This window comes from Rhinolophus hipposideros, assembly GCF_964194185.1.
Source record: "Rhinolophus hipposideros genome assembly, chromosome: 12".
In the NCBI taxonomy this organism is placed as follows: domain Eukaryota; kingdom Metazoa; phylum Chordata; class Mammalia; order Chiroptera; family Rhinolophidae; genus Rhinolophus; species Rhinolophus hipposideros.
Window position 1 is genome coordinate 55,883,258 of NC_138058.1, and position 20,179 is coordinate 55,903,436.

General features: G+C 38.9%; 2 protein-coding genes across 5 annotated transcripts in view; both read right to left on the reverse strand.

Moving 5' to 3' along the window:
- Positions 1–5,907, reverse strand: part of YIPF4 (Yip1 domain family member 4) — a 28,626-nt gene extending 22,719 nt beyond the window's left edge. Inside the window, exon 1 of the mRNA XM_081069648.1 lies at positions 5,578–5,907. Coding sequence (XP_080925774.1) covers positions 5,578–5,656 — 79 coding nt within the window. The 5' untranslated portion in view covers positions 5,657–5,907. The remainder of the gene's footprint in view (positions 1–5,577) is intronic.
- The window catches only part of SLC30A6 (solute carrier family 30 member 6), a 79,911-nt gene that overhangs the window by 3,136 nt on the left and 56,596 nt on the right, over positions 1–20,179 (reverse strand). The window lies entirely within an intron of this gene.

Below are 20,179 nucleotides of genomic sequence, written 5' to 3' on the forward strand. Positions count from 1 at the left end.
CTTTTTATGTCCGACTTATTTCGCTTAGCATCATACTCTCAAGATCCATCCATGTTGTCACAAATGTTCCTATGTCATCTTTTCTTAACGTCGAATAGTATTCCATTGTGTATATATACCACAACTTCTTTATCCATTTTTCTATCGAAGGACATTTTGCTTGTTTCCATGTCTTGGCCACCGTGAACAAAGCTGCAGTGAACACTGGAGCGCGCGTGTCTTTATGTATAAATGTTTTCAGATTTTTTGGGTAGATACCCAGGAGAGGGATTGCTGGGTCATATGGTAATTCTATTCGTAATTTTTTGAGGAACCTCCACACTGCCTTCCATAGAGGCTGCAACAGTCTGCATTCTACCTCCCTCATTTTCAAGATTAATCAACTAATCCATCAATAAATATTTATGGATTATTTATTTCTATAATGCAGAGAGTGATATAAAGAAGTGAGGTACTTTGAGGAGTTTAAAATCTAATTGATAGTATATTTAAACAATGGAATATTATTCAGTCAGAAAAAGGAATGAGTTACTGATTCATACTGCAACATGGATGAACCTGGAAAACATGCTAAGCAAAACAAGCTAGACACAAAATACTATATTACCCCATTTATATTAAATATCCAAAAGAGGCAAGCCTATAGAGATGTAAATTAGTGGGAGGCAAGTGGGAGAATGGAGAGTGACTGAAAATGGGTACATGGTTATGTAGTTTCTTTTTAGAGCGACAAAAATGTTCCAGGATTAGATAGTGGTGACGATGGTACAACTTTGTGAATAAACCAAAAACCACTGTATTAGATACTTTAAAAACATGAAGTTCATGGTATGTGAATTTATCTCAATAAAAAAATCTAAGATAAGATGTGATACAAAATCCCATCAGTAGTGGAAAACACACCCTTCTGTAGGTAAACAGTGAGTATTTCCAACTGGTCATAGGTGCCATAGGAGTAAAGAGACCTAAGCTATCAAGAGAGGTGGTCAGGAAGGCTACGTGGAGGTAGAACCTGAATTTGGCTATGAGGGCTGGCTGGCTGAGCAGAGAAGGAATGAGAAATCATTTCAAGGAAAAGAAATGGCAGGGACAAAGGCATGTGATTGGCACAGATTTCATCTCCAAAAGTTGTGGAAGACAGGTTGGGGACAAACTGTTAAGAGGGCTAAGTATCAGGCCAAAAAACCCCACCTGTCTTTCATTTTATAGGCAAGTGTTTCTTCATGCGTGTTCTGTGCAATCTGGATCCTACCAGATGCCCTCCACAGAAGACTTTTAACGTTCAGTAAGTTTGGAGGACCCTGCATACTACAATGCCCACTTCGAGTTTCAGAACTAATACTGGCATATTAAAGTCTCTGGGTATTCTGCCTTAAGGAAACTGGTTTAACTTAGCTTAAACATTATTTACTAAACTTAAGCTGTCATGGAACCTTTCCCTTTGGGGAAACTGTCGAAGATAGTTCTGTAGATGATAGGAAACAAGTGAAATTCCAGCAGAGTGGTAGAGATTTCTGGATGCCGAGGAAATAGGAAATAAGATAGTTTAGCTGTGAAAATAAGGAAAAAGGAAAGTAATAGAGTTAATTAAAAATTCTGTCCATTAGGAGGGACCTATGAGTGATGGCAGAGATGGAAGAAACCAGAGAAGAAACAGAAAATGCTAGAGAGAAAAACAGAGAAAAGAAAGGTTCCAAATGAAGCAGAGAGATACGGAAATAAAAGCAAAAAGCACTGGTAGAGAGTTATCCTAGGAAAGGAAAAAAGAAAACTTCCCTTTAAGATTTGGAGGAAAAAGTTAGTGTTCCAATATAAATACAAAGACATTTAGAGGTAGAAAAATATGAGGATGGGAAATGGCTATTGGGTGGCTTAGATCATCTTTCTCGCTTAGTTGTCTGTTCATGTCCTCTCCAACTGTTGAATTTCTGTTAAATTAGTGTTGGCTTCAGTTCTAGTAGCACAACACCTTTATCTTAATCAAAAAGTATCATGTAGTCATTCATTCATCAAACATTTATTGAGTTCCTGATACGTGCCAGGCTCTGTTTTAGGCAGTCGGTATAATACTGGGAATAAAGCACAGTTCTAACCAAAAGAGCGCATGGTCTAAATCAGCATTGTTTTATGTCTGTGAAAACTGAGAAGTATAAGCTACAGGGATTGCCTCCACCAATTATTTTACTTAGGTAGTTAAGAGAATGCTCTTCCAGCTTTCCAATCTGAAAAACTCCTATTTATTCTTCAAAACATACCTCATCTGTCCCTGAAGACTTCCTTGATCCCTTCCTACACAATTAACCACTTCCTTCTTTGAACCATACTTTTATTACATTTATTACATACAATGAAATTTTTAAATCTTTTTATTAGGTCATTTCTTGGGGTCAGGGACTTCCTCATATCCAGTCCCTTGCAAATGGAGGTTCTCTCTCCATCCTACATATACAAAATGTTATTTATCCTTCAAAGTTTGGCAAAATATCACCTCCATCAAATTGTCCTTGATCTCCCAGCTAAAAATTTCCTCCTCTTCTGATCTTCCATCATTCTAAATCAGTGCTTCTCAAGTTTTAATGTGCATATGAATCACTGAAGGATCTTGTTAAAATGCAAATTATAATTAAAGCAGATTCTGCATTACTAAGTGCCCAGGTAAACCCAATGCTGATTGAAGGTCTAGGACATAAACCAGGCAAATAATTAGTTTGTCTGATACAAAATAAATTCAAAGGATTGCTTTAAAGACTTCTATACTACACTTTACATATATATAACAGTATCATTACATTCTTGCATTTATACACCTGCATTTCATCACTGCTTTTGGATGTAGTTTCATACCAGAGACTTGAATATTTGGTCTGTATTTCACTGTTCATTTACTTATTCATTTATTGGCTTATTCACACATAGCTCATGTTCTTTCAACTATATTTATGGATCCTGCTTTTAAACGATTATCTTAAATAATTCTCACAAAGTGTTGTTTTTCATTTTATAGGTGACAAAATGGACGTTTATAGAAGCTATGTAACTTGCCCATTATCACATAACTACTATAGGAGTCGGGACTTTAATTGAAGTCTTCTGGCACTAAATCAAATAATTTTTTAGTTATTCCATATAAAATGTGCTAAGTTTTGTAGTCCAAAGTATCAATGTCACATGAGATAAAAGAAAGCAGTAATCATTTATTTCTGTAACAATTATTTTGTGATGTTTATATTCTGGGTTCCGTGGTAGGTGCTGGGACATAGAAAAGATTAGAGAAGTTTCTGTTTCTGAGGGGCAGTTAAACAAGGTTTCACCAAAGAAGAAGCATTTGAGTTCAGTCTTAAGTTTCAACTTGGGGTAAAGAGGAGACAGGCATTTTAAGCATGAGGACCAGGATATGCATAGATATGGAGACGAAACATCAAGGAAGATTTTTGGACAAAAGGACATGTGTGGTCAAATAGTTAGGAAAGGTACCATTAAGGAGAGATGTGGATAGAATCTAGAAGGAAGGTATACACTAAAAATATCTTTAAGACAAAAACATTCATGGTTAGAGAAACAGCATAAAATGGGAGAAGCAAGAATTTACATGACATGCTTAGGAACCAAAGAAAAGACTTGGATTGCAGAGTCATGTTGGAGAACAATAAAAATTAAGTGTGGGGCCAGTTAATACTGAAATCCACACAGCAGCATCTTCACTCTACCTGATATTGTACTAAGTGCTTTGCACCTGCAAAAGATTTGCAAAATCTGCAAAAGCACTTGGGTATTATTATTCCTTTTTTGTGTATGAGAATACCGAGGTTAAGAGAAGCTGAGTAACTTGCCCAATATCATCACACAGATGGCAACTGGTAAAGGCAGGATGCAAAACCAAGACTCTTAATGCTACACTTCAGATGCACTATTCGATGTATTAAAATATAACAAAGAGGCATCAAGATTTAGTGGAAAGAAATCTGAGGAGACAGAACACTAGATCTCCATTACAGATCCTTCATTTGGAAGTTACTGAACTTCTTTAAGCCTATTTTATTATAAAATGCAGGAATAATAAAACTCAGCAGGATTCTTATAGAGACCAACCAAGACATTTGCTTAAAATACTCTGTAAATTTCAGCTGTACAGAGTTATACACTTGAGAGTGTTATTATACATCTATCTACCCTTGTGTATATATCCTTGCATGTAAAGGGAGTCTATATATCCTTGAAGGCTATATGGAGAAGTTTGAATAAACCTTATGGATTTTACTTATTCCAGGTTTCTTGGCTTAGCATAGAGTCAGTGGGTTAGCTCATTATATTATTGTCAGATTTCTTAGGTGTATTCAAGAAAGGTAATTCCTGGGGGAAGAGAGGATAGGAAAACTTTATACACAGATACAGGAGTTTGAACAAATCTCAGGTTCTGATACTCAATGATACACTTTTTTTTTTTTTTCAAGCCTGGGAAATTAAAGTTGCTATGCCTTCCTAAGCACTTTGCCACCAAACGTAGATAAAACAAATTGCAATATTCTGGTTTGCTATATTTCGCCAAATAGTCATGTTAAATTTAAAAGAAATGTATCAGTTATGTCCTCTATGACAGATAACATTTTTATTTTACATTTTAAATTGTAACCCAAAACTACAGTACTATTTAAAAAAAAACAATACTAATCAAAAAGCAAAATAAGGAAGACAAAACAAAACAGGGAAAACAAACTGTACTAACTGATGCACGATGACACCAGATGTCTGAGGAAATACCACATTCTTCTCTAGACTGCAATTTCTGTAGGTAAATGTAATTTATTTTTCCTGTCAGACAGGACGTCTGGTTACTGGAAAATCACTGGTGTACAAAGTCTAATAAAAGTAAAATGTGAACATAACTGGCAAGGAAAGATTGCAGCTTCAGAGTCCGGTAAGGAACAGAGAAAAGGAGGTAAATTTTCCTACGCTAGAGAGAAATATTCGTCAAAACAGTCCAGGGAAAGCTGCAGAAGCTCCTGGGAACACCTCGCTGGATTACAAGAAGTTTCGAATGTAGGTGGGTCTACTTCTCTGAATATTGAGGTCAAACACTAAAAAAAAAAAAAAAAAAAAAAAAAGGAGGAAAAGTGGGACGTCGCCAAGATCTCAAATTCCATGTATTTGCAGCGCCGAATCCAATCCCAACAAAAGTTACCTCTTGATAAATAACAGAGGAACACTGCGCTCCTTCCTCGTTCTCCTTTGACACCTACTCTGGCCAAACAATCGTTTTTCTAAGTAACAAGTCATTTCAGAATTAAAACCTTCGGGTTCCGTGGATCCACTTGAGGTGGGCGAGTCACCCAGAAAGACCGGCCCCAGACGCCGTGGGGAAAGCCAGAGCCGACCCAAAGAACTCGGAAAGCTCCCCACGCGCCTCCCTCGGCCGCTCGGGCCCCGCCGAAGGCCCCGCAGACGCAGAGGGCTTGAGTCACCAGTCAGCTTGCTGCCCGTCCCCACCCGGCCACAACCCCCTCGGCAGAAAGACCGCGCCGCGTCAGGCCCAGTGTCCTCCGAGGTGACGGGCCCGCCGGGAGGGGGGGGCAGTCTCACCTTCTGCGTCAGCTGAGGAGACAAAGGTGAAGTCCCCGTTAGTGGGGGAATACGCCGGGGGCGGGCCCGGCGGCTGCATCTCGCGGCCCCTCAGAGCCTGCGGCGGTGGAGGAGGCTGCGGCAGGCCCAGGCCCCGAGGTGGCCACGGCGCCTACCCGTACGCGCGCCCGACGGTGCGGCCCGCAAGCAGGGAGAGGCAGGCTGGAAGCGAGACCGCAACACGCGCAGGGGGCCGCGGGGGCTACCCCGAGACTGCCCCGCCAAAGTCCTCTCGGTGGCGACCGCCCAAACACCACGACGCCGGCGCCCTGACAGGACCATAACAGTGACAGCGCAGCTGGGATTGGCTCTTTGTAATGTGCTCTCCCATTGGCTCCCGTAGCAATGTTCTGATTGGGTCGCCTTGTTGTTGATTCCGGAAGTTTCCGCAGGACTGAAAGTTCCCTTCTAATTCGTGGACTAGTCTGGCTTCCACCTTCTTTTTGGCTGTTTTTGTTTCCTTTAAGCCTCGTGTCTTCTGGCTCTTCTTTCCCTCTTTCCTCCGTTTTTGTTAACTGGGTAGGTTGGAGGATTTTTGAACTAGGAACGTTTCTAGAAGTTAGCCCCGGTCTAGGATCCCAAGATTTTGTTTGGGGTTGGGGCAAAGGCAAGTGAAAATGTCACGACATTTCCTACCGTTTTGAAGGTAGCTTTTTCTTGATTGGATATTCATATGGTTGCTGTAGACTTTTGTTCCCCAGAACTCTTATGAAGTTAGTTCTGCCAGTTTCTGATTGTTCTTTATTGTTTCCTTGGGGAAATGAGGTCTTGGAGCTTCCTGGTCTGCCATTTTGCTGACATGATTTTAAGCGTGATTTGCCAGGAATTACCCCTTCGGTCACAGTGGCAATATTATTGCTCAGGAAGTGTTTGGTCATAGGTTGTATTTAAGCCATTTATGCCAGGGAGGCTTTCGTCCTGTGTTGATGGGTTGGGGAATTCTTTTAAATCTCCTCCATGTCTGGCTCTGATTGCCCGAGTGAGTGCAAACTAATGTGTGCACGCGGCCTCCCAGATCTCCAGAGTGAGCTCTGATCTCAGGAGGGCTCCTGAATGTCTCTTGCCTTAGTTCTTCCATTAACCATCTGGCAGGTAGCTGGTAACCTCTTCTTACTGCTCTTCATCAAGATGTCTATGGTTTTCAACCATGGTCTTAGGTATTCTGAATAATACCTAAGGTTCCAGAGTTAGGGAACTTTTTGTCTTTATGGCCTGCTTTTCTGCCTAGGCAGAAGCCCTATGTGACTGCACCAGAGCTTCAGGCAGAGACCTGCTCTTCCCACAGTGACACCCCTGCTTTTTTATGAATGGGCACGGGGGGTGTGGCAACCCCTGGTTTTTACAGCTTGCCCCTTTCAAAATGGAATCGCCACTCTCACACAATTCTTAACACGATTTAATAAATTTCTCTCAAAAGACTGTTACACCACTTGCTGTATGCCCTTAGGACAATTTTCAGAGACATTAAACGACTGTTTTTAAAAACAGTTTTCACCAATTAAATTGATGTAGGAGTGTCTGTTGAGCTCCTTACTCTATTTTGCCAGAATCCTGTGCCCATCCTTTTATTTCAGCTTTTCTATATCCTTACAGTCTATATATGTCTTCTTGTAAATACATTTTTTTTTCCTAGTGTAACAACCATTAATTCCCTTTGATGCTTAAGGTTTTTTTGTTCTTTGTTTTTGGGGGGCACTGTTCAAGTCAGTGGGATACTTCACACAGCTCTGGGTGTCAACTGAATTTGACACCTTAAGCAATCAACTTGCAGTAGTCATAACAAAATTTAAAAGAGCAGATTTTTTTAAATGTGGTTACACAGGTCCTGCTACACTCTCATAACCATTTTGTCAATGAGGATATAATCCTAATAAATTGTAGACCTCCATTTCTCCCGTCCAGACTTTAGGCAGCTGAGGTCAAGATATTTTCAGAGTATTATTCTTGTTTCAGGAATTCATGTCCTGTTTTTAGTTCTTTAAATAATGGGTTATTGACCTCCTAGGAGGGGTGCAAATGCTGTGTTTAAATTGCTGATCTGACTTTTATGTTTCTGCTATTCATCGAAACTTCCTCAAACCTGAGTGGGAAACCAATGGCTTGTTGTTTATTTTTGTGTTTATAATTTTTTTCTTATTGTAAAATGAATACATACCTATTGGAGAAAATAGAAAACAAAAATCACCCTGTTATGTGACCTACAGAGGTAACCACAATTAACATCTTGGTGTAAATTCTTACAACACTTTATCTAAGTATTTCATATATAAAATATACTATTCCACACACATTGTTTTATAATATTTTCCAATGTCCCCATATATTTTTCTACATTTTTAATGTTGCTTTTTCTTTCATTAATGGATATTTTATAGTTTCTTAAAGCCAACTCCCTATCTTTTGGACTTTGGATTTCTTTCCAATTTTTCATAATTATCAACAGCACCTTGGTAAACAGCCTTGTATCTGTACCTTTATACATATTCATGAATACTTCCTTTGGATAGATTATAAAAAGAGGAATAACTGAAGCCAAAGAGGGTAAAGATGTCTAAAGTTTTTAAATACATAGTGCTAACTTGTCCTCCAAGAGGTAGCAAATTGTACCTCTGTTGGTAGAATGTAAGAGTACTTTTTTGCTTACCCCTATCTCCATTATCAACACTGGATATGGTAATTTTTTTAAAACATGACAATTTGATGGGTGATGTATATTTTGTTTTTTTTTTTTGGTTTTGTTTTGTTTTGTTTTTGTTTTTTTCTTTTTCAAGGTGCCGTGTTCAATCTTAGTTGCAGGGGGCGCTGCCCACCATCCCTTGCAGGACTCCAGGAATTGAACTGGCAACCTTGTGGTTGAGAGCCCACTGGCCCACATGGGAATTGAACCAGCAGCCTTCAGAGTTAGAAGCATGGAGCTCCAACTGCCTGAGACACTGGGCCGGCCCATGTGGATTTTTTTCAATAAATACTGTAAATGTATTTTCCTTATGATTTTCTTAATATGTTCTTTTTTCTAGCTCACTTTATTGTAAGATACAGTATGTAATACATATAACATACAAAATATGTGTTAATCAACTGTTTATGTTATTGGTGAGGCTTCTGATTAACAGATTATTAGTAGTTAAGTTCTAGGAAATTGCCTACAAATATGTAGGCTTGAGGGGAAGTTTTGGGGCAACGGAAATGTTTAAACAACTTTAAATGGGTGTATTTCCATGTGTATAAATTATAATTCAATATAGTTGATTTACAAAGAAAGAACAGGCAAAGACTTTGAACAGGCAATTCATACAATAAGGACTCAGAATTGCCAGGACATTTGTGATTGCATTTAGGGCTGACCCAGATAAACCACAATTATCTCCCCATCTCAAGATTCTTAATTTCATCACAGCTATAAAGATAACATTTACAGGTTCTAGGGGTTAAGACCTGAAATACTTGGGAGGCCTGCTAAAACCACATTTCTGCATTTTCTGTTTTTATCCTGTATTAAATCATTGGTTATTACAAAAATAATAAATGTTTGTGATAGAAAATTAGAATATATAACTACATAAAAAAAGAAAACTTAAAATTACCCATAATCCTACCCCGAGAAATAAGCACTGTTAATATTTTGGTACCTATCTTTACATTTTTTTCTCTGTGAACATACATTTACATATAGGTCTCATTAAAGTTTAAAAAATCCAGATGATAGCACAGCCCTTGATCTCACTTCAGAGAAGCCCACTTCATAAGTTGGGAAACACTGCTGTTTTTCCCATAGAAAACCTGAAATGTAGAAACTTATTTATGGGAAAACTTAGATATCCCTCTTTGTCAGATCTAAGTTAATGTCAGAATGTTCTTTTTGAAATGAGAAGTTATATAACAAAAAGTTTGTAGTCATTTGTGAAAAGATAGGGGAAAGATTATGCAAGAATTTTGTTCTCAAGAGGAGTACCCGAGCACTTCGTAAATTATACAAATGTCTAATTACTATATTGTACACCTAAAACTAATATAATTTTGTATGTCAACTGTAATTGAAAACAAATAAGCTGTCAACGCTCCCTAATAGTATATCGATAGTGAAAAGAAAATTCTAAAAAAGAAAAAGAGAGAGAAGTACTTGGAGATTTCACAATTTCCAGAGCTTGGTGTAAACTGGCTTCCTGGAGTTTATGAACACAGCTTTGAATACGGGTGTGCCAGTGGGTGTCTGGGTTCTTTGTATTCAGGAGACTGCACTGTGCATGTGGAGTGAATTGATAGTGGTGACCTGCTAACCTTCCGCAGGACCCTGGTGACTGAGAGTACTCATGTGCTAGAAGTCGGCCAGGAGCCAGGATACAGGTGGTAAGCATGACTTTGACCACAGTAGTAATAGGCTTTAACCAACCAAACCAGCTCCTTTCATTGCTCTCTCTCGTTCTCTTAGTTAATCATAAAAATAATACAAAGTAAACGTTCAAAATACTTTGCTTCATTTAAAGCTGTAAAATAAATAAGTCAACAGCAATAGGATTCCTATATCAAGACAAATAGGAAAGAAATGATTATTTCCTTTCCTCATGTAAATTTCTGGCTTTTGCATCTTTAAGTCTCAAGATATACTTCTTTCTCTGCCTACTGCTACTTACACTCACCTTCCCTTTCTGAATAGGTAGTGCTTCTGTCCAAACCATTTGTACTATGCTTTGAAAAAAACAACAACAAAAAAAACTTGTCATTGTTTGCACTTCTCTTATAATCCCTGGTCACAGAAAAGGAAGACATCAGATCTATGTGACACCAGGCGTCATTCTGACACCAAAAGTAAATTAAAAGAAACTAAATTTTAAAAGCGTCTTCTGATGATCCACCAAGAAGAGGGTAACTGGATTGCTCAGCCAGGTACTGTGGGGGTAGAGAATGGAGTTTTAAGTAGGTTTTGGAACCATATATTATTATAAAATTTGGGTTTATATTCCTTTAAAGCTTGTGTCTGGGAAGTATAAAAGCCTTAACACTGAAGACTGTGGTTTTGCATGGCTGGTTGAATTTGCCTGCAGGGAAAATTTTGGGGGTGGTCAGTCTTGCCTAGTGGGGTTTCAATAGGTTACTTAGAATTATGTTTAAATATACATTTAGAGGAGTGGATTTGTGTTTACCGTGAGACAAAGTGAGAGAAAGGACTTTGAAAATATACTTTGGGCTTATGGGAGGAAAACCTACTCTAGTTCCTAAAACTGTTATAATCTCAGAAGCTGAGCTGAAAAGACCTGGAGGGACTACGTAATCTAGGGGTGTCCAAACTTTTTTCAACGTTTTTCACCAAGGGCCATATGTGGTAAGATACACAAACAGCCGGGCCACTCACTCGAGGTGAAGTACGTATTGCCTCACCTGGTTTATTTAAGTAAAGTAAATATATTTTTGGAATTTGCTGCGGGCCAATTAACAATGGATCATGGGCTGCAGTTGGCCCGCGGGCCGCAGTTTGGACACCCCTGACTTAGTCCATCCAATCCCCCGAATTACTGGTGAAAAACCTGATATCTGGAGAGAGCAGAGAAGGAAGTTACTGTTTACAGGACACCTATTGTTGATCAGGGCTTCATACACTTTATTTCAATGAATCCTACAACCTTGGCTTAGAGGGATGGAAAATGGGGTGACTAGAGGTCAGGCAGGTATCTGTCTAGAGAACTAGGACAGAACCGGTCTCGTCATTGTTCCCTTAACAGTTCAGCACACTTCTATAAGACTAACTGTATTAGTCCTCTTGGGCTGCCATAACAAAATGCCACAGACTGCTGGCTTAACCAACAGAAAGTTATTTTCTCACAGTTCTGCAGGCTGGAAGTCTAAGATCAAAGTGTCGACAGGTTTGGTTTCTCCTGCGGCTGCCTCCTGAGGCTGCTCTCCTTGGCTTGCAGATGTCTGCCTTCTCACCCTGTCCTCACATGGTCTCTCCTCTGAGCTTGCATCTCTGGGGTCTCTGTGTGTACAGATCTCATCGTCCTGTTAAGGACACCAGTCAGATTGGATTACAGCCCACCCATACAACCTCATTTTAACCTCATTACCTCTTTAGAGGCTTTGCCTCCAAATATGGTGCTGTCCTGAGGGGCCTAGGACTTCAACATATGGATTTTGGGGACCACAATTCCACCCACAACACTAATATTAACAATAAGATGTGAGATTTCTGGAGTCTATTGGAGAGCTAAGAACATTCTAGTCTAGAGCCTTTTTACTAGAAAGGAAGACAGCACCCACTGATCACCTCTGTCCCAATCACTTTCCCATTTAATCTTCAAACAGTCTGAGGAGATGAATATTATGTCAGTGTTTCAATAAAGAAAGCAAGACTCTGTAAGGGAGGGGTACTCATCTAATAAACCACAGAGTGAGGATCTGAATTCAGGACTGCAATGCCAAAGCCCACACACACTTTCTACTTCCAAGTGCCACCTCTCTGCTCCCTTTATATATGACTTTTCCATCATTGCATCCATAAGTTGTGGGAACGAATCCATCAATGTGGGTTATATGGGTCCGGAGGAACTTCAGTTCACTAAGGAGCTCATGTAACCATTTGGAAGAAAATGTCCATTTTTATAATTACTGTACTTCTAAATATTATTTTCCAAAGTACAAATGTTGGAAAAGGACTTCTTCCGTGCAATTCAATTATTCTCTGGACAGCTTGCTTAAGGAGGTGGGGACGTGTTCACAGCCACGATCCAGGGGAGCAAATTGGTCACAACCCTGTCTTTTATGCCAGTGGGTAACTGAGAGTGGACTACCTGAGCTTCAGACTATGGGTTAATTTTATTCTCAAGAACAATTAATAACTAACTAGTCAATTGTCTCTGACTTGGTTCCATGATCCGGTCACAGATTTTCTGTGGGTAGGAAGAATACTACCAATATCCAAACTGAATATGAATTTTTAGCATGTTCAAAATCAGCTAAGATGCCTCCCTGATGATCCATGTAGCAATTTTTATCGATTGTTTTAGCGGACAAAGGGACTGCATGACCAACTCTCAGACTAGTTTATTCTGTTTACAAGAATATAAGGAACATCTTGGCTCCTTCCTCTTTTCTCCATTGTCACTTAAACTCTGACCCAGGCAGTGGAGGTCTGATTTTTCTCAGACCCACTTCTTTTTGGGGCATAGAAAGGGAGGGAAAAACCTATTGTAGCTGCTATTTACTGAGTCCTTTCTGTGTACCAGTCGAATACTCCCAGCTTGTGAGTGGTAGAACTGAAATTTGAACACAATGCTGACATCAAAATAGGCCCTTGTTCACAACAGGTGCTGTCCCAAATTCTGATATTCAGAGTCTTTCCCTCATGCTCCTTCCTATGCTGTGTCCTCTGCCTAGAGGTAGCCTTTCCCCCTAACTTCTTGGTGAACTTTGATTTTCTTCAAGAACAACTCAAAAGTCACCTCTTGTAGGCAGAATTAAATATCCCTCCGCAGGGTTACCCTAGAACACTGACCTTCAAACTTTTATTGACCTCAAGTCACAACATGAAATACATCTTACATCACTGCCCAGTGGCAGGATATATAAATAACTGAAACAAAACTTTCATAAAAAAATACAGTGCATTCTGATGTTTTATTTCATTTTTAAAAATATGCTAACTGTATCCCACTTAAGTTGATATCATGACCCGCTAATGAGTTGACCAGTTTGAAAAACTGACTTACAAGACATTCTTTCTTCCTTTGACAGCTTTTCTTGTTTCTCTCATCTCTGAAACTCTCAGATCTGTGGCTCTTCACACAGATGCACTGGGGCCCAGTTCTTTTTTTTTTTTTAATTTTTTTTTTTTAAGATTTTATGGGGGGAACAGTGTGTACTTCCAGGACTTTTTTTTCCCAAGTCAAGTTGTTGTCCTTTCAGTCTTAGTTGTGGAGGGCGCAGCTCAGCTCCAGGTCCAGTTGCCGTCTTCTAGTTGCAAAGGGCGCAGCCCACCATCCCCCACAGGAGTCGAACCGGCAACCTTGTGGTTGAGAGGATGCACTCCAACCAAGTGAGCCTTCCAGGAGCTCAGAGGCAGCTCAGCTCAAGGTGCCGTGTTCAAGCTTAGTTGCAGGAGGCGCAGCCCACCATCCCTTGCGGGACTCGAGGAATTGAACTGGCAACCCTGTGGTCGAGAGCCCACTGGCCCATGTGGGAATTGAACCGGCAGCCTTCAGAGTTAGGAGCGTGGAGCTCTAACCGCCTGAGCCACCGGGCCGGCCCACTTTGGTGCCCCATCTAACATGAAGTTCCATTTTATTCTTAATTTATTTTTCCACTAATGAAAAGTTGGCCTTAAGAGCATGACTATTTGTATCTTGGCTGGATATACCTAGCATATTCGATATTTAAACAAATCATTTCAAAAAAACCCTCCCTTATATAACATTATTTTCGATAATAATCATATAACAAAATTAATGATAGTAATTAAATTTTTTTTAAGTTGTGGTATAGTACACATAGCATAAAATTTACCATCTCAACCATTTTAAGTCTATAGTTCAGTATTGTTATGTATATTCACATTGTTGTACAATCAATCTCCAGAACTTTTTCTTACAAAATTGAAACTCTATATCCGTTAAACAACTATTCCCTATTTTCCCTTCCCCTAAACCCCTGGCAACCACCATACTACTTTTCTGTCTCTATGAATTTGACCCACTACTCAAGGTACTGCGGCATATAAGTGAAACCACACAGCATTCATCCTTTTGTGACTAGCTTATTTCGCTGAGCATATTGTAGCTTGTGACAGGATTTCCTTCCTTTTTAAGGTTGAGTGATATCCATTTTATGTATATATCACATTTTGTTTATCCATTCATCTGTTGATTGACAGTTGGGTTGACTCTACTTCTTGGCTCTCATGAATCATGCTATGAACACGGGTGTATAAATATCTCTTCAAGATTTTGCTTTCAATTTTTTTTGGTTATATATCCAGAAGTGGAATTGCTGGATCATATGGTAATTCTCTTTTTAATTTTTTGAATCTGTTTTCCATAACAGCTGTACCATTTTACATTCCTACCAACGGTATGTAAAGGTTCTAATTTTGCCACATCCTGGGCAACACATGTTATTTTCTGTTGGGTTCATGGTGATTTCTCATTGTGGGTTTGATTTGCTTTTCCCTAGTGATGTTGAACGTTATTTTTATGTGATTGTTGGCCATTTGTATATCATTTTTTGAGAAATATCTATTCAAGTTCTTTGCCCATTTTTTAAAAAATTTATTGGGGTGACAATTGTTAGTAAAACTTTGCCCATTTTTCAACCTCATTGTTTGTTGTTGTTTTGTAATGAGTTTTCTTTTATATGTATAGAAACATGGCAGTAAAAATAAACAAACTAGAGTAAATACTGCAGTACAAAAAACAGGAAAAATGTACACCTACATATTGGTCCAGCATAGTAATGAACAGTAAAATCCCTTTTCAGCTTTACTTTTTGCAACTTTGTCAATGACTTTAGCAAATGGATCGTTTTGCATATTTGTGTTCAATAGACAGTACTGCCAGAATTGTCAGTATATCTGCTCATAGTTGAATGAAGAACACTTTAAAAATTTTTTTAATTTCAGAAAGTTTCTTTCACATGAGGTAACAAGTAAAAAATAGTTATTAAAAGTCTTAAATGTTTAGCAGAAATTTATAAATACTCTAGTTCACATTATATTCCAGAACTGTTAATGTTTTCCATGCTTTTGTTTCTTTGGGGTGATAGTAGTGACTTTTCAATGTCTCCGTAGCAAAATAAATAAACTGTTCCCCCATGTGTAAAGCTAGAGGAGGTTGGAGCTGGGTATTTCCCTCCCCCCATGTCAGTTGGGTTCTGATAATATTCCAATAGGTGAGGCTCTGGTAAAGAAATTTCATTTGAGGGCAGGTCTTAAGAAAAATAGAATGTTCTGTGTATATTTCAAAATGGTTTTTTTCCTTCCCTGGGTGGGAGCACGAGGGGACCGTTCGGATCTTCACTGTAATATCCTGGTAGGGTTTCTAGTGGTAAACCTCACAAAAGCATTGTGGCCCTCCTAAGACTGGCCCTTTCTGGAGTTTTTAAAACTCTCAGACTTGTCAACACTGAGCCTCTAGCAATTTCTCAATTACAGTTTAGGATTTCCTCCCCCCATACTGGTTCCTCAGAGATTTTGTTCGTATGTTTCTGCACCTTGTGGTTTTCTGCTCCAGTAAGTTGTAATTCTCTGTATCCACCTGTCTTTCAAATATTGGGGCTGCAGTTTGCCCTGTGACCTCAATTCCCTGATAGATCTAAAAAGAGTTGCTGATTTTCAGTTTATTTAGCTTTTTTTACTTGATGTTATGATGGAGTAATGACTTCCCTGCATGTCAACCTAGAAACCAGAGTTTAAGAAAGCTTCTTTTAAAAATAGAAATCAATAAACTAATTTTAAAATTTATATGAAAATGCAAACAATTCTGGAAAAAAACAAAATTGAAAGATTTACCCTACCTGATTTCAAGACTTATTATAAGGATACAATAATCAAAACAGTGTGATATTGGCATTAGGACAGACACATAAATCAATGGAACAGAACAGAGTTCAGAAATAGACACAAATTCTATGGGTAAAGAATATTTACCCATATTATGTGCTGGAGGGCACGTAAAATGGTACAACCCCTTTCAAAAACAATTTGGCACTTTCTATAAAATTGACATACACTTAATCATATGACCCAGAAATTTCACTTCTAGGTATTTATGCAAGAGAAAACATATGTCCACAAAGATACTTGTACATGGATGTTCATAGCTTCATTCATAATAGCCAAAAACTGGAAACAAACCAAATGTCTAACAATAGAAAACTGGTAAGTAAACTGACCTGTTCATAAAATGGAATATGCTGGAAAAACTGGATATCCCTAAGGGGGGAAAATGAATCTTAACTCCTTATCTCACATCATAATCAAAAACTATCTCAAAATGGATCAATGAACTAAAAGCTAAAAGTAAACCTAACAAAGAAACTTAGGTGAAAATTTGTGGCTCAGGTTAACAATGATTTTGTAGATAGGACACAAATAGCATGCATTAATCAAAGAAGAAAAAATTAATACGTTGGACCTCACAAAATGACTTGCTCTTCAAAATATGTAAGAGAATAAAGGAAAACCATTGTATTAATCATGTTTTTTATTTTCTAATTTTATGACGCTTTGCCATCTTGGGGGCTTTGCTGTCCTGGAGAGACTTCCCCTCCCAGGACTAGCTAATTCCTAGGTATAGCAGAAAACTTGCCCTGTGAGTGTGCCTTTCATGTGCAAACGAACCAATCCAAAGACCATATCCCTAAACACTAACTTCATCTTAACTCACACACACCAGGCCAATCTTTTTCTGCCCGAAATCATTCCAGGGCCACCCATATAGCTCAGAGTCTGCCAAATTATTCAAACTATGCAATCCCAAACTTGCTCAAACTTGCCTATCTTGCCTCACCCGTTCCTTCCTGAGAAAACCATAAGAGATGCTCTGGGCTAAGCTTCCTCCTTTGCTCTTTCTGCCTCCTGATCAACTCTGGGACTTCCCTGTGTGGCCCTGTGGGGTGTGGCACACCGTTCTTCTCTTAGGAACTGTAAGTAATAAAACTTCATTCATTGGCATTGACACTCATTATCTCTATAAATTAAATACTAGGTACAATCAAAACAACTACAGATTAGGATAAAATATTCATAATACATATACCTAACAAAAATTTGCATCCAGAATCTATGAAGAACTCTTAAAAGTCAATTAAAAAAAGACAAACCAGTTGGTAAAATGGGCAAAAGATTTGTATAGATACTTCACAAAATATTTATGAGGAAACAATAAACTACATGAAAACATGCTCGACATAATCAATCATCAAAAAAATTACAATTAAAACTACATAATGAGATACCACTACCCACTTACTAGAATGGCTAAAATTAAAAAGACAGATAACGCCAAGTGCTAGTGAGGATTTGGAACAGCTGGAACTGTTGCTTTTACATGCTGGAGGGCACGTAAAATGGTACAACCCCTTTCAAAAACAGTTTGGCACTTTCTATAAAATTGACATACACTTAACCATATGACCCAGAAATTTCACTTTATGCGAGAGAAAACATATGTCCACAAAGATACTTGTACGTGGATGTTCATAGCTTCATTCATAATAGCCAAAAACTGGAAACAAACCAAATGTCTAACAATAGAAAACTGATAAGTAAACTGACCTGTTCATAAAATGGAATACTGCTCAGCCATAAAAAGGACTGAATTACTAATACATGGAAACAAGGCGAATCTCAAAAACATGATGGTAAGTGAAAGAAGCTAGACACAAGAGTACATACTACATTTTTCCATTTATATCAATTTCTACAACAGGCAAAACTAACATAGTTAAAGAAATCAGATTGGTGGTTGCTTTGGTGGGAAATTGGAGAGATGGACTATACAGGGGCACAAGGGCCCTTTCTGCAGTGATAGAAATATTCTAAATCTTACCTGGAGTATTATTGACTTGGTTGTGTACATCTGCCAAAGCTCCTTGCATTTCCTTGCTTGTTAATTATACCTGAATGAGGTTCATTTCAAAAATTAGGCAGTTTAATACATAACTGATACGGAAAAGCCTCAAAAAACACAGTAAATGAAAAAAAAAGATGTTGAATATTGTGCATAGTGTGTCCTTATTTGGTGTGTGTAAAACAAGATTAAATACGAAAGTGAGAGTGGTTGCTGCCTGATTGTTTCTGGTTCTGTTTTGTTACAGAATGAAGAGCACTTTTACAGAAAGAAGAGGACAATATTGGGATCATCTCTGACCTGTCCATTTGGAAATAATACTGTCTCTTGAGATACAGAAGGGTGGAAAGGTTTTACTCAGAACAAGTAAGTATACTAGCAATAAAATCTTCCTGGTTACGTAGTGTGTTACCAAAAACTTATGCTATTGAATGGAAAATCAATTCATGCCTTCCCCTGACTAGTGATATGTGGAATTCCCAATAAATATTCTTCTGTGGTTTTGAGAATTCAGTTACAAACGTGGCAGCCTGTGATAAAAGGCAGAATCACACACAGGACAGGACTTACACAACCGATGACCAGGTGTAAGTTTTAAAATATTGGTCCCCTGCCTCACCTCTTGAGCCGTATCTGCCCAGCCAGACAGACAGCAGAGAGCTAGACCTGTCAAGATCATTGTGAAGAAACATAGTGTAGATCTAAGTGGCAACAAAAATGTAACTCTTTCCGCTTTGATTACTGGATGTAGTCCTGTGCTATCCAATGTAGTGGCCACTCGCCATCTGTCTATTTAAATGTGAATGTAAACAAATAAAAATTAATAAAATTTAAAATTCAGTGGTACAGTCGCACTAGCCACATTTCAAGTGCTCAATAGCCACGTGTGGCTACTGGCTACTCTATTAGACAGCACAGATACAGAACATGTTCTTCGTCTCAGAAAATTGTACTGTACAGCACTGGTCTAGACAAAGAGTTATTCTGGTAAGAATGAATACTGAACGAATGAATGCAAGAGCAGCACTGTTTTCACCTAACTACTTGATAAGAGAGGAGTACGGTAGTTCCATACACAGGAAGATACACCACGGTTAGTAATAAGAACAAGCCTTGTGGAGGTCTCTAGGCCTTTCTGAGGCGACATTTCTGCAGCTGTAAAATGAAGACCATAACTCGACAGATTTAACAGTCATCTCCCTAGGGAGGATGTCGAAGCCAAGAGAAAAGATGAGACCCCAGAGGGAGAGAGAAAAGACTTGCTGACAGGATGTGTAGACAGGGATGTGGTAACATTCCAGCCGAGGTTAGTAGTAGAGACTGGTGACGGAGAGAAAGGCAAGCTGGGGTGGGATTGTGGGGACTGGAGTGCCTGATGGTGCATTTTACACCAGAGAGGTCTCAGGGCCTTTGGGAGGAGCAAATCCACTTGCATGAGTCCAGAAAGATTTGAAAAACGGGCAGCCTAGCCCAGGAAGAAAACTAGTGCAGACAGCGTTTGAGAGTGAAAAACCAGGGAGACATTTTGCCAAGCTGTCACGGACTGCCTGGGTACAGCGTGGTCTGTGTTTCAAAGTTAGAACTTGGAGAGCCAGACACAGAAATGACAGAGCTTCCCCAGGGACTATGAGGGGTGTAGAGGGCTTATACTGGATACAGACAACTGTTTCGCAGTGATAGTCTTCACAAAAGACCAAATGCTAGGGAGAGAAAATATGTTACTCCTTCTAATGGTGACAGCAGAATAATGGCTAAAAATAGTAGCTAAGATGTACTGAGCTATGACTTTGTATGAGCTACTATACATGAATTCTCATAACTTCATAAGTTAAATACTGTTCTCAACCCCCCTGTACAGATAAGGAACCAGTTGTGTACTGGAGCTGGTTCTTACTGTTTTGTGAGACCTAATAGTTGAATTTTCATGATTTTTGTTAGCTAGTTGGCATATATTTCTAGCTTCAAATCAGTCATCATTGGAATATTTATAACATGGAGATTGATAAGTG